Source organism: Phoxinus phoxinus, assembly GCF_949152265.1.
Source record: "Phoxinus phoxinus genome assembly, chromosome: 11".
Lineage (NCBI taxonomy): Eukaryota > Metazoa > Chordata > Actinopteri > Cypriniformes > Leuciscidae > Phoxinus > Phoxinus phoxinus.
In genome coordinates this window covers 247501-267732 of record NC_136886.1, presented here as the reverse complement: position 1 = coordinate 267732, position 20232 = coordinate 247501, and the positions used below count along the sequence as shown (strand labels likewise).

The following is a 20232-nucleotide window of genomic DNA, read 5'->3' as shown; positions in this document are numbered from 1 at the left end:
GTTAGCATCGGATCAGGGTTAGCAGCGGTTCACGGTTAGCAGCGGATCAGGGTTAGCAGCGGTTCACGGTTAGCATCGGATCAGGGTTAGCAGCGGTTCACGGTTAGCAGCGGATCAGGGTTAGCATCGGATCACGGTTAGCAGCGGTTCACGGTTAGCAGCGGATCAGGGTTTGCATCGGATCACGGTTAGCAGCGGTTCACGGTTAGCAGCGGATCAGGGTTAGCAGCGGTTCACGGTTAGCAGCGGATCAGGGTTAGCAGCGGTTCACGGTTAGCAGCGGATCAGGGTTAGCATCGGATCAGGGTTAGCATCAGATCAGGGTTAGCATCGGATCAGGGTTAGCATCGGATCAGGGTTAGCAGCGGATCAGGGTTAGCATCTGATCAGGGTTAGCAGCGGTTCACGGTTAGCATCGGATCACGGTTAGCATCGGATCACGGTTAGCAGCGGTTCACGGTTAGCAGCGGATCACGGTTAGCAGCGGATGTGTGCGTTCTGGTTAGGATGAATGAGATTCCCCAGTCTGGATATTGTCCTGGTTCAGCCTGGAGACACTTTTATTAGCTAACAAAATTTGAAATGTAAGGTTTTCTGTGTTATGTGAGGTCCAGTTCCCAGCGTGATACTCCAGTGATGGTTCTGTTTACTAAAGTACATAAAGCCCATACTTTACAGTGCTCAACCGCTCGGGAAATGCTAATGTTGTGTGACTGACTTCAGGAGTGGCCAATAGCCATTTAAAATCAGTCCGAGGACGATCATCATCAGACTAACGCGCTCGTTCACTTGTAAATGAAAATGCTGTCATCGACACACCTCGAGTAGCGTTAGTGTCGAACCTGTGTGAGGATCTTCTGCTGGACACGAGACGGTCTGGTGAAGAATGAACCAGTTGATGGACCTCCTTGATAAAAGTCAAGTCAAGAATATTTGTATAGCGCTTTTCAGATTGTATCAAAGCAGCTTCACAGTATTAAATTAAAATAATAATAAAACGTCCATGTTTGGTAATGCTAATCAATAGTATTATTCATTGATTAAGTAAATTGAATATCCCTAACTGAGCAAACCAAAGGCTCGATGGAGTCCATCTGCTGTCTGTCTACCACAAGCTATTGGTAACCTTAATTTCAAAGCTATGATTTAAGTATGTATTTCTTGGGTAATTAATGTAATTTGATTTTAACTTGATTGATGTCATTTGAAGGGAACGATCGCCGTTCCTCGCCCTGGAAAAGCGCGCGCTGTTCGACGCACGAGCGCGACCGACGGTGACGAACAGTTTGATCATGAGACAGAGACTATACTCAACATTCAATACTTCTCAATATTTCACTCATATTTTCTGTCGGCTGTTTAAACTGCAAAGCCCGACTGGCCAATGATTCCCTCGTTGGAGTCGGTTCTAATGAATCTGACAACAACACAAACATGATGGCGCTGATGATGATCATGTCCAGAAAGCACGTGACTCTTCATCAGAGGTAAACGACATCTCAGGCTCGTTTTCAATGGGTTGTAAATTACAAATAATAATATTGTTAATAATACACATTATCCAGTGCGTTTTTTTATAATTGTAATTTACAGATGTAGATTGTGTGTGTTTAGTTGTACATGTAGCCTACCGTTCTCTGAACCCCCTTGAAGAATACATACCATACATTCATTTGATAAATATTGAGTAGCGTGATATAGAATTATAATGGTCAAACCGTCTGATAGCATTATGATCTAATACTTATTTCCTATTAATTTCTTTTTTTTTTATCATGTATTCAATCAAATTAACTTGTAGTGTAATTAGCTTTTATGTCAGCCATTTTGTAGAATAGCTGGTATTTTACACGAGTAGCCCAGAACTGGTGTTGTGTGTCAACGTGAGGATGAGGGACGAGACGGCCAGTGCGAGCGTCACACACACACACACACACACACACTGAACTGCTCATTCTGCTTCACATGACTGAACATATATGTGGAATATTAATAATTGTAAAGTGCACTAAATGGATAAACGCATAATTTTTTATTCTTCCAGCTGAGGATTGGTTGAGCCTCCGATGACCTCTGACCTTAGTTACACCTCTGGGAAAAGACCAATGGAAAATTAGGTAAGCAATATGTGAACAGACTACCAGATATTCCATCATAAAATACTGCTGGAAAACAACACAATCAAGATGTCACAAAGTTGAAGCAGGAGTTATTTTTATTTACAGTGTAAACAGTCATGAAGAAACACAGAGAACATGAACAGCGACCGCGACACGACACACACACACACACACACACCTGTACACACCTGTACAAGCATCCGCTGGGAAAGGTCATCCTCCACCCGTTAGATTCAGAGAAGCTTACACAGACTGCTTATAGTGTTCAGTTCTGCACAGAATAAGCTCACCTCCACCTCATCAGACACACGCACACTCACACACATGCACACACTGACACACTCACCTTACACACGCACACACACGCACACTCACACACACGCACACACTGACACACTCACTCACACACTGACACACTCACTCACACACTCACACACACTGAGTGAGTGAGAAGAGCAGCATGAGGTGCATGATGGGACGTCACAGAAACGCGCGACTCAAGAGGCGAGGCCGAGCAAGAAGCCGCCGACAAATCCACTGGAAACAACGATGTTTTTCTTCACAAATTCAGAAGCCTGGAAAACATGGAGGTTTAAAACTATTGGTAACCAGAAGAGGGCACTGCTACACACATCACAATAACTGTATAGTGTTGAGCGTACTCAATCACAATACTTAAAACGCAGTGCAGCTGCACAGCAATACCAACCGGCTACTAGCCTCTACTGTGCTGAGGACACGGCACAACGCAAGTCAAGTCTTCATCTATACAGCGCTTTACCAACACAGAGTTCCACAGCCGCTTTACAGAGATCACAGGAGATTACAGTAACAGTGTTCGGGAGATTACAGTAACAGTGATCGGGAGATTACAGTAACAGTGTTCGGGAGATTACAGTAACAGTGTTCGGGAGATTACAGTAACAGTGTTCGGGAGATTACAGTAACAGTGTTCGGGAGATCACAATAACAGTGTTCGGGAGATTACAGTAACAGTGTTCGGGAGATTACAGTAACAGTGATCGGGAGATTACAGTAACAGTGTTCGGGAGATTACAGTAACAGTGTTCGGGAGATTACAGTAACAGTGATCGGGAGATTACAGTAACAGTGTTTGGGAGATTACAGTAACAGTGATCGGGAGATTACAGTAACAGTGTTCGGGAGATTACAGTAACAGTGTTCGGGAGATTACAGTAACAGTGATCGGGAGATTACAGTAACAGTGTTTGGGAGATTACAGTAACAGTGATCGGGAGATTACAGTAACAGTGTTCGGGAGATTACAGTAACAGTGTTCGGGAGATTACAGTAACAGTGTTCGGGAGATTACAGTAACAGTGTTCGGGAGATTACAGTAACAGTGATCGGGAGATTACAGTAACAGTGTTTGGGAGATTACAGTAACAGTGATCGGGAGATTACAGTAACAGTGTTCGGGAGATTACAGTAACAGTGTTCGGGAGATTACAGTAACAGTGATCGGGAGATTACAGTAACAGTGTTTGGGAGATTACAGTAACAGTGATCGGGAGATTACAGTAACAGTGTTCGGGAGATTACAGTAACAGTGTTCGGGAGATTACAGTAACAGTGTTCGGGAGATTACAGTAACAGTGTTCGGGAGATTACAGTAACAGTGTTCGGGAGATTACAGTAACAGTGTTCGGGAGATTACAGTAACAGTGTTCGGGAGATTACAGTAACAGTGATCGGGAGATTACAGTAACAGTGATCGGGAGATTACAGTAACAGTGTTCGGGAGATTACAGTAACAGTGTTCGGGAGATTACAGTAACAGTGTTCGGGAGATTACAGTAACAGTGATCGGGAGATTACAGTAACAGTGATCGGGAGATTACAGTAACAGTGTTCGGGAGATTACAGTAACAGTGTTCGGGAGATTACAGTAACAGTGTTCGGGAGATTACAGTAACAGTGATCGGGAGATTACAGTAACAGTGTTCGGGAGATTACAGTAACAGTGTTCGGGAGATTACAGTAACAGTGATCGGGAGATTACAGTAACAGTGTTCGGGAGATTACAGTAACAGTGTTCGGGAGATTACAGTAACAGTGTTCGGGAGATTACAGTAACAGTGTTCGGGAGATTACAGTAACAGTGTTCGGGAGATTACAGTAACAGTGTTCGGGAGATTACAGTAACAGTGTTCGGGAGATTACAGTAACAGTGTTCGGGAGATTACAGTAACAGTGTTCGGGAGATTACAGTAACAGTGTTCGGGAGATTACAGTAACAGTGATCAGGCTTTACAGAGATAGCGGGAGATTACAGTAACAGTGTTCGGGAGATTACAGTAACAGTGTTCGGGAGATTACAGTAACAGTGATCGGGAGATTGCAGTAACAGTGATCGGGAGATTACAGTAACAGTGTTTGGGAGATTACAGTAACAGTGTTCGGGAGATTACAGTAACAGTGTTCGGGAGATTACAGTAACAGTGTTCGGGAGATTACAGTAACAGTGTTCGGGAGATTACAGTAACAGTGATCAGGCTTTACAGAGATAGCGGGAGATTACAGTAACAGTGTTCGGGAGATTACAGTAACAGTGTTCGGGAGATTACAGTAACAGTGTTCGGGAGATTACAGTAACAGTGTTCGGGAGATTACAGTAACAGTGTTCGGGAGATTACAGTAACAGTGTTCGGGAGATTACAGTAACAGTGTTCGGGAGATTACAGTAACAGTGATCGGGAGATTACAGTAACAGTGTTCGGGAGATTACAGTAACAGTGTTCGGGAGATTACAGTAACAGTGTTCGGGAGATTACAGTAACAGTGATCGGGAGATTACAGTAACAGTGTTCGGGAGATTACAGTAACAGTGTTCGGGAGATTACAGTAACAGTGTTCGGGAGATTACAGTAACAGTGATCGGGAGATTACAGTAACAGTGTTCGGGAGATTACAGTAACAGTGATCGGGAGATTACAGTAACAGTGTTCGGGAGATTACAGTAACAGTGTTCGGGAGATTACAGTAACAGTGTTCGGGAGATTACAGTAACAGTGTTCGGGAGATTACAGTAACAGTGATCGGGAGATTACAGTAACAGTGTTCGGGAGATTACAGTAACAGTGTTCGGGAGATTACAGTAACAGTGATCAGGCTTTACAGAGATAGCGGGAGATTACAGTAACAGTGTTCGGGAGATTACAGTAACAGTGTTCGGGAGATTACAGTAACAGTGTTCGGGAGATTACAGTAACAGTGTTCGGGAGATTACAGTAACAGTGTTCGGGAGATTACAGTAACAGTGTTCAAGAAATAAGTTCCAAGGTACGAGCCTTGATACATTTATAATACAGATTTTGTTTTCCAAAAATGTTCCCGCTTCCGCATAGCCACGTGAACCGGAGGGGTTAGGGGTGTACGGGGTGTAGTGTGTACGGGGTGCTAGTGTGTTGATAAGCCTGGCCCTCGACGGCGATTGGAATGGCTGTGATGGGCCGTTATCTGAATATGAAAGTAGGCATCTTTCAGATCCACTGTGAAAATCTCCTGGCGAACTTGCGCGAGGATTTGTTTGCTAGTTAGCGTTCTGAATGGCCGTCTCATGAGGGCTGTGTTCAGATGTCTGAGCTCCAGTATGGGCCTGGTGCCGCCATCCTGTTTTGGTACAAGGAAGTAGCAGCTGTAAACCGCGGCTGGGTTAGCGCGAGGGACACCTTCTCTTTGGCCCCTTTGCTAGCAGGGTTATTATTTCGGTGCGTGAACCACGTCGCTTCTCACCGAAGTCTCGACGACCGCCTGAAAGCGCGGGGTCTGCAAGCGGATTGGAGCGAGTAACTAGTGTTCATTACCCAATTTGACCCTTCCACTCTACTGCCAGGCCTGGGCCGTGTGGATAGGGGTTGAATGGAGACTGGGGATGGGCCGCCTAGCACAGGACCTATTACCCGTGTTTTGTGCACGCGCTCAGTATGGGGCTGGCTCGCCGAGCCTCGTGAGATACTGACACCTGGGGATGGGCCACCTAAGGAACGTAACCCGGGTGTTGTGTGTTTGAAACAAACTCTTTTTGTGCTTTATTTGGGTCGCTGTGAAAACAGCGGTTGTTTGTAGCGGCGCGTGCAGTGCAACAGGTTCACTGACTACAGTATAAATATCTCCAGCTAAACGGGGAGCTGCGAGATTTAAGCGAACTTTGTGCGTGGTCCGGCCGCGGCGAGACTCATGCCGTCTCGTTGCTAGCAGGTCTACGGAGGCTCAGGGTCCAACACACTCCTGGGTCGGGGGCCCTGTGGCCGCGGGGTGCTGATAGCGCTTAGCCGATCGTGAGCGCTGCTGAGAAACCAGAGGCGCTGGCTTTGCTAACTAATGAGGTGGCGTTCTTCTGGGTCGACTCGAAGCGCTAGCTGGAGCGTTTCGGCAGGAAGTCTCGGATAGCTTGTGATGACTTCTGTGCCTCTGTGAATCGCTCCGCGAACCCCTGTAGAGCTGGGCCGAATAGGCCAGTGCTGGAGACTGGTGAGTCTAGGAACGCCGTTCTGTCCGCCTCCTTAATATCGGTTATGTTCAGCCAAAGATGGCGCTCGAGCACGATCAGGTTAGCCATACCTCTGCCTGAGCAGTAGCCGTCGTAGCACGCAGTGCTAAGTCCGTGGCGCTGCGATGGTCTCTGAACGAAGGCTGAAGTAGTGCGGGAATAGGAAGCGCAGAAGGACCGGTGCCGCCATCTTGTTTCAAGAGAGCTTACCGTGTCCGCAGCGTCGAGATGGGCAGGCATCCGCCGGCAGCTTCCGCGTGGGGGAGACCCAGACACACGACACACTTTGTGTGCTGAGAACAGCATTTGAAACAACGCTTGTGCTCTCAGAATTTTGCTCTTTCAGAAAACTGTGTTTTGCGACGGCAAAACGCCGGATGGCCGCAGGAGAAGCGGCTCCCTCGAGGAGAAGGCGCTGGTCCGCTGCAGGTAAGGCTCGTTCTGGCTGTCTGGCTTGATTCAACGGCGAAGCTTCGAACAGTTTCCTCAGCACAGTAGAGGCTAGTAGCCGGTGTGCCGTGTCCTCAGCACAGTAGAGGCTAGTAGCCGGTGTGCCGTGTCCTCAGCACAGTAGAGGCTAGTAGCCGGTGTGCCGTGTCCTCAGCACAGTAGAGGCTAGTAGCCGGTGTGCCGTGTCCTCAGCACAGTAGAGGCTAGTAGCCGGTGTGCCGTGTCCTCAGCACAGTAGAGGCTAGTAGCCGGTGTGCCGTGTCCTCAGCACAGTAGAGGCTAGTAGCCGGTGTGCCGTGTCCTCAGCACAGTAGAGGCTAGTAGCCGGTGTGCCGTGTCCTCAGCACAGTAGAGGCTAGTAGCCGGTGTGCCGTGTCCTCAGCACAGTAGAGGCTAGTAGCCGGTGTGCCGTGTCCTCAGCACAGTAGAGGCTAGTAGCCGGTGTGCCGTGTCCTCAGCACAGTAGAGGCTAGTAGCCGGTGTGCCGTGTCCTCAGCACAGTAGAGGCTAGTAGCCGGCGTGCCTTGTCCTCAGCACAGTAGAGGCTAGTAGCCGGTGTGCCGTGTCCTCAGCACAGTAGAGGCTAGTAGCCGGTGTGCCGTGTCCTCAGCACAGTAGAGGCTAGTAGCCGGCGTGCCGTGTCCTCAGCACAGTAGAGGCTAGTAGCCGGCGTGCCGTGTCCTCAGCACAGTAGAGGCTAGTAGCCGGCGTGCCGTGTCCTCAGCACAGTAGAGGCTAGTAGCCGGTGTGCCGTGTCCTCAGCACAGTAGAGGCTAGTAGCCGGTGTGCCGTGTCCTCAGCACAGTAGAGGCTAGTAGCCGGTGTGCCGTGTCCTCAGCACAGTAGAGGCTAGTAGCCGGTGTGCCGTGTCCTCAGCACAGTAGAGGCTAGTAGCCGGTGTGCCGTGTCCTCAGCACAGTAGAGGCTAGTAGCCGGTGTGCCGTGTCCTCAGCACAGTAGAGGCTAGTAGCCGGCGTGCCGTGTCCTCAGCACAGTAGAGGCTAGTAGCCGGCGTGCCGTGTCCTCAGCACAGTAGAGGCTAGTAGCCGGTGTGCCGTGTCCTCAGCACAGTAGAGGCTAGTAGCCGGTGTGCCGTGTCCTCAGCACAGTAGAGGCTAGTAGCCGGTGTGCCGTGTCCTCAGCACAGTAGAGGCTAGTAGCCGGTGTGCCGTGTCCTCAGCACAGTAGAGGCTAGTAGCCGGTGTGCCGTGTCCTCAGCACAGTAGAGGCTAGTAGCCGGTGTGCCGTGTCCTCAGCACAGTAGAGGCTAGTAGCCGGTGTGCCGTGTCCTCAGCACAGTAGAGGCTAGTAGCCGGTGTGCCGTGTCCTCAGCACAGTAGAGGCTAGTAGCCGGTGTGCCGTGTCCTCAGCACAGTAGAGGCTAGTAGCCGGCGTGCCGTGTCCTCAGCACAGTAGAGGCTAGTAGCCGGTGTGCCGTGTCCTCAGCACAGTAGAGGCTAGTAGCCGGTGTGCCGTGTCCTCAGCACAGTAGAGGCTAGTAGCCGGTGTGCCGTGTCCTCAGCACAGTAGAGGCTAGTAGCCGGTGTGCCGTGTCCTCAGCACAGTAGAGGCTAGTAGCCGGTGTGCCGTGTCCTCAGCACAGTAGAGGCTAGTAGCCGGCGTGCCGTGTCCTCAGCACAGTAGAGGCTAGTAGCCGGTGTGCCGTGTCCTCAGCACAGTAGAGGCTAGTAGCGGGTGTGCCGTGTCCTCAGCACAGTAGAGGCTAGTAGCCGGTGTGCCGTGTCCTCAGCACAGTAGAGGCTAGTAGCCGGTAACTTCAAGAGTTTCCCCACTGCGTATTTGCTACGCATTACGAAATGACCGTTCTCGAAAGGGAACTAAATTATAAAAAAGGAAAAATCTATTTTAAAGTCCTAGATTTAATTATTTTAATGAATTCCTGTTATTTGAAGCTCAGATTGGCACAAGACATTATCATGTTCATTTTATTCAAAATATTAAGCGCCTTCACCTCCTCAATAAACGTGTTGATCTCAGGTGCAGCTTTATTGGCTTTTTTCTTCAGGCGTCTCTTGGCTGTGTTGACATCTTTCTCCACTTTCTTCCAGTCCACCTGGACGTAGCCGCTGTGATTGGCGATCTGCGAGACAAAAGCCCATCGAGTCACATGTAAACACTGAAGCACCAGTGATCGGTAACGGCAGCGATCGGTAACGGCAGCGATCGGTAACGGCAGCGATCGGTAACGGCAGCGATCGGTAACGGCAGCGATCGGTAACGGCAGCGATCGGTGACTGCAGCGATCGGTAACGGCAGCGATCGGTAACGGCAGCGATCGGTAACGGCAGCGATCGGTAACGGCAGCGATCGGTAACGGCAGCGATCGGTAACGGCAGCGATCGGTAACTGCAGCGATCGGTAACGGCAGCGATCGGTAACGGCAGCGATCGGTAACGGCAGCGATCGGTAACTGCAGCGATCGGTAACGGCAGCGATCGGTAACGGCAGCGATCGGTAACGGCAGCGATCGGTAACTGCAGCGATCGGTAACGGCAGCGATCGGTAACGGCAGCGATCGGTAACGGCAGCGATCGGTAACGGCAGCGATCGGTAACGGCAGCGATCGGTAACGGCAGCGATCGGTAACTGCAGCGATCGGTATCGACAGCGATCGGTAACGGCAGCGATCGGTAACGGCAGCGATCGGTAACGGCAGCGATCGGTAACTGCAGCGATCGGTAACGGCAGCGATCAGCGATCGGTAACGGCAGCGATCGGTAACGGCAGCGATCGTTAACGGCAGCGATCGGAAACGGCAGCGATCGGTAACGGCAGCGATCGGAAACGGCAGCGATCGTTAACGGCAGCGATCGTTAACGGCAGCGATCGGTAACGGCAGCGATCGGTAACGGCAGCGATCGGTAACGGCAGCGATCGGAAACGGCAGCGATCGTTAACGGCAGCGATCGGTAACGGCAGCGATCGGTAACGGCAGCGATCGGTAATGGCAGCGATCGGTAACGGCAGCGATCAGCGATCGGTAACGGCAGCGATCAGCGATCGGTAACGGCAGCGATCAGCGATCGGTAACGGCAGCGATCAGCGATCGGTAACGGCAGCGATCAGCGATCGGTAACGGCAGCGATCGGTAACTGCAGCGATCGGTAACGGCAGCGATCGGTAACGGCAGCGATCGGTAACGGCAGCGATCGGTAACGGCAGCGATCGGTAACGGCAGCGATCGGAAACGCCAGCGATCGGTAACGGCAGCGATCGGTAACGGCAGCGATCGGTAACGGCAGCGATCGGTAACGGCAGCGATCGTTAACGGCAGCGATCGGTAACGGCAGCGATCGGTAATGGCAGCGATCGGTAACGGCAGCGATCAGCGATCGGTAACGGCAGCGATCGGTAACGGCAGCGATCAGCGATCGGTAACGGCAGCGATCAGCGATCGGTAACGGCAGCGATCGGTAACTGCAGCGATCGGTAACGGCAGCGATCGGTAACGGCAGTGATCGGAAACGGCAGCGATCGGTAACGGCAGCGATCGGTAACTGCAGTGATCGGTAACGGCAGTATTCTGTGTTCTCGCCTGTAACAGCAGGAATCCTCCACCGACGGCAGTAGCGGTGACCTTCCCCACTCGCTGGAACAGGTAACCCACACACCTGAGACAAGCAGGAGAGAGGGGAGACACAATGAAGAATACCAGTATTTAAAGAAAACCTATTGTGCCCTTTTACAAAGTCTTGATATTGTTTTTGGGCTTTACTAGAACAGGTTTTCATGCTTGTATGGTCATTATTTTTCCCTTATTTGAAATGTCCCGCCCCTTATGAAGTAGTTTCAACGCACTACTAATTCACTCAACTAGGCCCCGCCCCTTCCCAGTATAGCTAATAAACCCAGATTCTCGATCGCCCCCCAGTGGCTGGTCCCAGTATAGCTCATAAACCTACAGTCTCTGGAGAGGAGTGGGAACGAGATGAACTGGTGATGAAGAGGAGTGTGTGATGGGAACGAGGTGAACTGGTGATGAAGAGGAGTGTGATGGGAACGAGATGAACTGGTGATGAAGAGGAGTGTGTGATGGGAACGAGATGAACTGGTGATGAAGAGGAGTGTGTGATGGGAACGAGATGAACTGGTGATGAAGAGGAGTGTGTGATGGGAACGAGGTGAACTGGTGATGAAGAGGAGTGTGTGATTGGAACGAGATGAACTGGTGATGAAGAGGAGTGTGTGATGGGAACGAGATGAACTGGTGATGAAGAGGAGTGTGTGATGGGAACGAGATGAACTGGTGATGAAGAGGAGTGTGTGATGGGAACGAGGTGAACTGGTGATGAAGAGGAGTGTGTGATGGGAACGAGGTGAACTGGTGATGAAGAGGAGTGTGTGATGGGAACGAGATGAACTGGTGATGAAGAGGAGTGTGTGATGGGAACGAGGTGAACTGGTGATGAAGAGGAGTGTGTGATGGGAACGAGATGAACTGGTGATGAAGAGGAGTGTGTGATGGGAACGAGATGAACTGGTGATTAAGAGGAGTGTGTGATGGGAACGAGATGAACTGGTGATGAAGAGGAGTGTGTGATGGGAACGAGATGAACTGGTGATGAAGAGGAGTGTGTGATGGGAACGAGATGAACTGGTGATGAAGAGGAGTGTGTGATGGGAACGAGATGAACTGGTGATGAAGAGGAGTGTGTGATGGGAACGAGGTGAACTGGTGATGAAGAGGAGTGTGTGATGGGAACGAGATGAACTGGTGATGAAGAGGAGTGTGTGATGGGAACGAGATGAACTGATGATGAAGAGGAGTGTGTGATGGGAACGAGGTGAACTGGTGTTGAAGAGGAGTGTGTGATGGGAACGAGATGAACTGGTGATGAAGAGGAGTGTGTGATGGGAACGAGATGAACTGGTGATGAAGAGGAGTGTGTGATGGGAACGAGATGAATTGGTGATGAAGAGGAGTGTGTGATGGGAACGAGGTGAACTGGTGATGAAGAGGAGTGTGTGATGGGAACGAGATGAACTGGTGATGAAGAGGAGTGTGTGATGGGAACGAGATGAACTGGTGATGAAGAGGAGTGTGTGATGGGAACGAGATGAACTGGTGTTGAAGAGGAGTGTGTGATGGGAACGAGATGAACTGGTGATGAAGAGGAGTGTGTGATGGGAACGAGATGAACTGGTGATGAAGAGGAGTGTGTGATGGGAACGAGATGAACTGGTGATGAAGAGGAGTGTGTGATGGGAACGAGGTGAACTGGTGATGAAGAGGAGTGTGTGATGGGAACGAGATGAACTGGTGATGAAGAGGAGTGTGTGATGGGAACGAGATGAACTGGTGATGAAGAGGAGTGTGTGATGGGAACGAGATGAACTGGTGATGAAGAGGAGTGTGTGATGGAACGAGATGAACTGGTGATGAAGAGGAGTGTGTGATGGGAACGAGATGAACTGGTGATGAAGAGGAGTGTGTGATGGGAACGAGGTGAACTGGTGATGAAGAGGAGTGTGTGATGGGAACGAGATGAACTGGTGATGAAGAGGAGTGTGTGATGGGAACGAGATGAACTGGTGATGAAGAGGAGTGTGTGATGGGAACGAGGTGAACTGGTGATGAAGAGGAGTGTGTGATGGGAACGAGATGAACTGGTGATTAAGAGGAGTGTGTGATGGGAACGAGGTGAACTGGTGATGAAGAGGAGTGTGTGATGGGAACGAGGTGAACTGGTGATGAAGAGGAGTGTGTGATGGGAACGAGGTGAACTGGTGATGAAGAGGAGTGTGTGATGGGAACGAGGTGAACTGGTGATGAAGAGGAGTGTGTGATGGGAACGAGATGAACTGGTGATGAAGAGGAGTGTGTGATGGGAACGAGATGAACTGGTGATGAAGAGGAGTGTGTGATGGGAACGAGGTGAACTGGTGATGAAGAGGAGTGTGTGATGGGAACGAGGTGAACTGGTGATGAAGAGGAGTGTGTGATGGGAACGAGGTGAACTGGTGATGAAGAGGAGTGTGTGATGGGAACGAGGTGAACTGGTGATGAAGAGGAGTGTGTGATGGGAACGAGGTGAACTGGTGATGAAGAGGAGTGTGTGATGGGAACGAGGTGAACTGGTGATGAAGAGGAGTGTGTGATGGGAACGAGGTGAACTGGTGATGAAGAGGAGTGTGTGATGGGAACGAGGTGAACTGGTGATGAAGAGGAGTGTGTGATGGGAACGAGGTGAACTGGTGATGAAGAGGAGTGTGTGATGGGAACGAGGTGAACTGGTGATGAAGAGGAGTGTGTGATGGGAACGAGATGAACTGGTGATGAAGAGGAGTGTGTGATGGGAACGAGATGAACTGGTGATGAAGAGGAGTGTGTGATGGGAACGAGGTGAACTGGTGATGAAGAGGAGTGTGTGATGGGAACGAGATGAACTGGTGATGAAGAGGAGTGTGTGATGGGAACGAGGTGAACTGGTGATGAAGAGGAGTGTGTGATGGGAACGAGATGAACTGGTGATGAAGAGGAGTGTGTGATGGGAACGAGATGAACTGGTGATGAAGAGGAGTGTGTGATGGGAACGAGGTGAACTGGTGATGAAGAGGAGTGTGTGATGGGAACGAGATGAACTGGTGATGAAGAGGAGTGTGTGATGGGAACGAGGTGAACTGGTGATGAAGAGGAGTGTGTGATGGGAACGAGATGAACTGGTGATGAAGAGGAGTGTGTGATGGGAACGAGATGAACTGGTGATGAAGAGGAGTGTGTGATGGGAACGAGATGAACTGGTGATGAAGAGGAGTGTGTGATGGGAACGAGATGAACTGGTGATGAAGAGGAGTGTGTGATGGGAACGAGGTGAACTGGTGATGAAGAGGAGTGTGTGATGGGAACGAGATGAACTGGTGATGAAGAGGAGTGTGTGATGGGAACGAGGTGAACTGGTGATGAAGAGGAGTGTGTGATGGGAACGAGATGAACTGGTGATGAAGAGGAGTGTGTGATGGGAACGAGATGAACTGGTGATGAAGAGGAGTGTGTGATGGGAACGAGGTGAACTGGTGATGAAGAGGAGTGTGTGATGGGAACGAGGTGAACTGGTGATGAAGAGGAGTGTGTGATGGGAACGAGATGAACTGGTGATGAAGAGGAGTGTGTGATGGGAACGAGGTGAACTGGTGATGAAGAGGAGTGTGTGATGGGAACGAGATGAACTGGTGATGAAGAGGAGTGTGTGATGGGAACGAGGTGAACTGGTGATGAAGAGGAGTGTGTGATGGGAACAAGATGAACTGGTGATGAAGAGGAGTGTGTGATGGGAACGAGATGAACTGGTGATGAAGAGGAGTGTGTGATGGGAACGAGGTGAACTGGTGATGAAGAGGAGTGTGTGATGGGAACGAGGTGAACTGGTGTTGAAGAGGAGTGTGTGATGGGAACGAGATGAACTGGTGATGAAGAGGAGTGTGTGATGGGAACGAGGTGAACTGGTGATGAAGAGGAGTGTGTGATGGGAACGAGGTGAACTGGTGATGAAGAGGAGTGTGTGATGGGAACGAGATGAACTGGTGATGAAGAGGAGTGTGTGATGGGAACGAGATGAACTGGTGATGAAGAGGAGTGTGTGATGGGAACGAGGTGAACTGGTGATGAAGAGGAGTGTGTGATGGGAACGAGATGAACTGGTGATGAAGAGGAGTGTGTGATGGGAACGAGATGAACTGGTGATGAAGAGGAGTGTGTGATGGGAACGAGATGAACTGGTGATGAAGAGGAGTGTGTGATGGGAACGAGATGAACTGGTGATGAAGAGGAGTGTGTGATGGGAACGAGATGAACTGGTGATGAAGAGGAGTGTGTGATGGGAACGAGGTGAACTGGTGATGAAGAGGAGTGTGTGATGGGAACGAGGTGAACTGGTGATGAAGAAGAGTGTGTGATGGGAACGAGATGAACTGGTGATGAAGAGGAGTGTGTGATGGGAACGAGGTGAACTGGTGATGAAGAGGAGTGTGTGATGGGAACGAGATGAACTGGTGATGAAGAGGAGTGTGTGATGGGAACGAGGTGAACTGGTGATGAAGAAGAGTGTGTGATGGGAACGAGGTGAACTGGTGATGAAGAGGAGTGTGTGATGGGAACGAGGTGAACTGGTGATGAAGAGGAGTGTGTGATGGGAACGAGGTGAACTGGTGATGAAGAGGAGTGTGTGATGGGAACGAGGTGAACTGGTGATGAAGAGGAGTGTGTGATGGGAACGAGGTGAACTGGTGATGAAGAGGAGTGTGTGATGGGAACGAGGTGAACTGGTGATGAAGAGGAGTGTGTGATGGGAACGAGGTGAACTGGTGATGAAGAGGAGTGTGTGATGGGAACGAGGTGAACTGGTGATGAAGAGGAGTGTGTGATGGGAACGAGGTGAACTGGTGATGAAGAGGAGTGTGTGATGGGAACGAGGTGAACTGGTGATGAAGAGGAGTGTGTGATGGGAACGAGGTGAACTGGTGATGAAGAAGAGTGTGTGATGGGAACGAGGTGAACTGGTGATGAAGAGGAGTGTGTGATGGGAACGAGGTGAACTGGTGATGAAGAGGAGTGTGTGATGGGAACGAGGTGAACTGGTGATGAAGAGGAGTGTGTGATGGGAACGAGGTGAACTGGTGATGAAGAGGAGTGTGTGATGGGAACGAGGTGAACTGGTGATGAAGAGGAGTGTGTGATGGGAACGAGGTGAACTGGTGATGAAGAGGAGTGTGTGATGGGAACGAGGTGAACTGGTGATGAAGAGGAGTGTGTGATGGGAACGAGATGAACTGGTGATGAAGAAGAGTGTGTGATGGGAACGAGATGAACTGGTGATGAAGAGGAGTGTGTGATGGGAACGAGGTGAACTGGTGATGAAGAGGAGTGTGTGATGGGAACGAGGTGAACTGGTGATGAAGAGGAGTGTGTGATGGGAACGAGGTGAACTGGTGATGAAGAAGAGTGTGTGATGGGAACGAGATGAACTGGTGATGAAGAGGAGTGTGTGATGGGAACGAGATGAACTGGTGATGAAGAGGAGTGTGTGATGGGAACGAGGTGAACTGGTGATGAAGAGGAGTGTGTGATGGGAACGAGGTGAACTGGTGATGAAGAAGAGTGTGTGATGGGAACGAGATGAACTGGTGATGAAGAGGAGTGTGTGATGGGAACGAGGTGAACTGGTGATGAAGAGGAGTGTGTGATGGGAACGAGATGAACTGGTGATGAAGAGGAGTGTGTGATGGGAACGAGATGAACTGGTGATGAAGAGGAGTGTGTGATGGGAACGAGGTGAACTGGTGATGAAGAGGAGTGTGTGATGGGAACGAGATGAACTGGTGATGAAGAGGAGTGTGTGATGGGAACGAGGTGAACTGGTGATGAAGAGGAGTGTGTGATGGGAACGAGATGAACTGGTGATGAAGAGGAGTGTGTGATGGGAACGAGATGAACTGGTGATGAAGAGGAGTGTGTGATGGGAACGAGATGAACTGGTGATGAAGAGGAGTGTGTGATGGGAACGAGATGAACTGGTGATGAAGAGGAGTGTGTGATGGGAACGAGATGAACTGGTGATGAAGAGGAGTGTGTGATGGGAACGAGATGAACTGGTGATGAAGAGGAGTGTGTGATGGGAACGAGGTGAACTGGTGATGAAGAAGAGTGTGTGATGGGAACGAGGTGAACTGGTGATGAAGAGGAGTGTGTGATGGGAACGAGGTGAACTGGTGATGAAGAGGAGTGTGTGATGGGAACGAGGTGAACTGGTGATGAAGAGGAGTGTGTGATGGGAACGAGGTGAACTGGTGATGAAGAGGAGTGTGTGATGGGAACGAGGTGAACTGGTGATGAAGAGGAGTGTGTGATGGGAACGAGGTGAACTGGTGATGAAGAGGAGTGTGTGATGGGAACGAGGTGAACTGGTGATGAAGAGGAGTGTGTGATGGGAACGAGGTGAACTGGTGATGAAGAGGAGTGTGTGATGGGAACGAGGTGAACTGGTGATGAAGAGGAGTGTGTGATGGGAACGAGGTGAACTGGTGATGAAGAGGAGTGTGTGATGGGAACGAGGTGAACTGGTGATGAAGAAGAGTGTGTGATGGGAACGAGGTGAACTGGTGATGAAGAGGAGTGTGTGATGGGAACGAGGTGAACTGGTGATGAAGAGGAGTGTGTGATGGGAACGAGGTGAACTGGTGATGAAGAGGAGTGTGTGATGGGAACGAGGTGAACTGGTGATGAAGAGGAGTGTGTGATGGGAACGAGGTGAACTGGTGATGAAGAGGAGTGTGTGATGGGAACGAGGTGAACTGGTGATGAAGAGGAGTGTGTGATGGGAACGAGGTGAACTGGTGATGAAGAGGAGTGTGTGATGGGAACGAGATGAACTGGTGATGAAGAAGAGTGTGTGATGGGAACGAGATGAACTGGTGATGAAGAGGAGTGTGTGATGGGAACGAGGTGAACTGGTGATGAAGAGGAGTGTGTGATGGGAACGAGGTGAACTGGTGATGAAGAGGAGTGTGTGATGGGAACGAGGTGAACTGGTGATGAAGAAGAGTGTGTGATGGGAACGAGATGAACTGGTGATGAAGAGGAGTGTGTGATGGGAACGAGATGAACTGGTGATGAAGAGGAGTGTGTGATGGGAACGAGGTGAACTGGTGATGAAGAGGAGTGTGTGATGGGAACGAGGTGAACTGGTGATGAAGAAGAGTGTGTGATGGGAACGAGATGAACTGGTGATGAAGAGGAGTGTGTGATGGGAACGAGGTGAACTGGTGATGAAGAGGAGTGTGTGATGGGAACGAGATGAACTGGTGATGAAGAGGAGTGTGTGATGGGAACGAGATGAACTGGTGATGAAGAGGAGTGTGTGATGGGAACGAGGTGAACTGGTGATGAAGAGGAGTGTGTGATGGGAACGAGATGAACTGGTGATGAAGAGGAGTGTGTGATGGGAACGAGGTGAACTGGTGATGAAGAGGAGTGTGTGATGGGAACGAGATGAACTGGTGATGAAGAGGAGTGTGTGATGGGAACGAGATGAACTGGTGATGAAGAGGAGTGTGTGATGGGAACGAGATGAACTGGTGATGAAGAGGAGTGTGTGATGGGAACGAGATGAACTGGTGATGAAGAGGAGTGTGTGATGGGAACGAGATGAACTGGTGATGAAGAGGAGTGTGTGATGGGAACGAGATGAACTGGTGATGAAGAGGAGTGTGTGATGGGAACGAGGTGAACTGGTGATGAAGAGGAGTGTGTGATGGGAACGCACCAGCCTGTGAATCCGCCCATCATGATCTGAGTCGCCACAGAGTATTTCTCTGCCATCGGGCCGGAGTTGTTCCCGATCACGGTGTTCCACCACTGGTGACTGCGGGCGAATGTGCTGAGATCCAGCATCTCGAACGCCTCGTCTTCATCAGCCTGTCCTGAGCGCGCACACACACACACACACACACACACACACACACACACACACACACACACACCAACAGCAGCTCAAAGTGAAGCGTGAGATGCTGTTATTCATCTGAAGCAGCTGCAGTATTATATCCATATAGCATGAGGAATATTGATGGAGGGTAACATGAGACACACACACACACACACACACACACACACACACACACACACACACACACACACGACTGCAGGAAACCATGTGACCACATCACACCCCAATTCATTTAACTGTATTCAGAGTTTCTCAGGGTTTCTGTCTGTCTTCCAGCAATAATATCTAAACATTCTTGAATCAAGACACATTTACTGGAGAAGCACATTGACAGAAGATATTAAATATTGTTTACTGTAAAAAAAAAAAAAAAAATTAAGTGAGTTTGTACTTAAAACAAGAACAAATATCTGCTGATGGGGTCGGAAAAATAAACTTGATTCGAAGGGAAAACATAATTTTTTTGACTCCGTTGTCAGACATTTGTTCATGTTTTAAGCACAAACTCTTAATATCAAGGGAAAAAACAGATTAAACAAGACTTAATATCTGAAGTGATTTTGCATCTCCTGTAAAAGTATCTTGATTTAACCCTAACCCCAAGAAGATAAGAACTTTAAAATAAAATAAAAAACAAGACAAAATATGGAGTAAGATTTTATTAGTTTGTAGTATAAAACCTCATGACACTATACATGATTTGATTGAGGTAAAATGTGGCCTTTCTGCAAAAAATTATATTTTTTAAATGAGATTGACCCAACAGATAGACGAGCTCATATTCTCAGTTTTGGTTTGTGTTGGCATGTGTGCTCGATATGAGTCACGCTGTCTTCATAGTGCTGTTGACTTCACAGAGTAACGACGGCCACTACACACTCGGTCATCATATACTGACAGCAGACACACACACACACACACACACTTACTCACTCACTCTGTCTCCCCACTCTCTCACACACACACACACACTCTCTCTCACTCACTCACCTTCTGTGTGTTGTTGTTGTTGTTGTTCCGCCATTTTGGGTGTGTGTGACGTCATGGCGTCAGGTGATGTTGACAGCTGTGCGTGCGCGCCGCCTACAGCCACGTCAATGTTTCAAATATTATACAGTAGCCAATGTCCGGTTATTACTGCGTTTTCATATCCATAAGACACGCATTTCCTGAAATGTTTTATTATGAATTCAAGCTACTGACGGGTTTACTACATTTCATTGCATTCTTATGTTTTATATATTTGGTGCATTTCATAGTAAATTAGCAACACTAAATAAACGACTATGGATGGGAAGCGTTGGTTTGTAACGGATGTTCATCTCAACTGTTCTCTATCTATGAGACGTTCATATTTCCTGAGAACATTAGAGGAAATAAGAATAGGATTGAGCCACAGCGGCCTAAGCGTTAACCCTTAACTGTACAACTGTCACTCCAGTTTCCCCATTACATGAAAACCACACCTCTCTATTTGCATTTCATAACAACGCAAATTAGCCGTTCGCAATCCGATGTTTTAGTCAATTCTCTCATGTTTCCAAACATCGCGTGAAGCGCTTAAAGCGTCGCGTCGCGATTCAAACGATCTTTACAGGAAACAAAATTACCGAAAGGATTGAAGAACCAAAACATTTTGGGACAAGGCCAGTGACGCGCTCGCGTTCTCCTCAGCGATTGGCTGTTG

General features: G+C 49.3%; 1 protein-coding gene across 4 annotated transcripts in view; it reads right to left on the bottom strand.

The window, feature by feature from the left end:
* Positions 1-2197: 2197 nt before the first annotated feature.
* Positions 2198-20232, bottom strand: part of LOC307007238 (FUN14 domain-containing protein 1-like) — an 18064-nt gene continuing 29 nt past the window's right edge. Inside the window, exons 1-6 of one of the 4 annotated variants that reach the window (XR_013799604.1) lie at positions 19536-20232; positions 18363-18519; positions 10640-10715; positions 9056-9184; positions 2506-2695; positions 2198-2466 (exon numbers count right to left, since the gene is read on the bottom strand). The exon at positions 19536-20232 is cut by the window's right edge and continues 29 nt beyond it. Coding sequence is in view for 2 of the 4 variants with exons in the window: in XM_079629019.1 (XP_079485145.1) it covers positions 2618-2695; positions 9056-9184; positions 10640-10715; positions 18363-18519; positions 19536-19590 (495 nt within the window). In the remaining 2 variants the exon portion in view is untranslated. Of the gene's footprint in view, positions 2696-9055; positions 9185-10639; positions 10716-18362; positions 18520-19535 lie in introns of all 4 variants that reach the window. The other 3 variants (XR_013799605.1, XM_079629019.1, XM_079629020.1) reach the window with 3 other exon arrangements.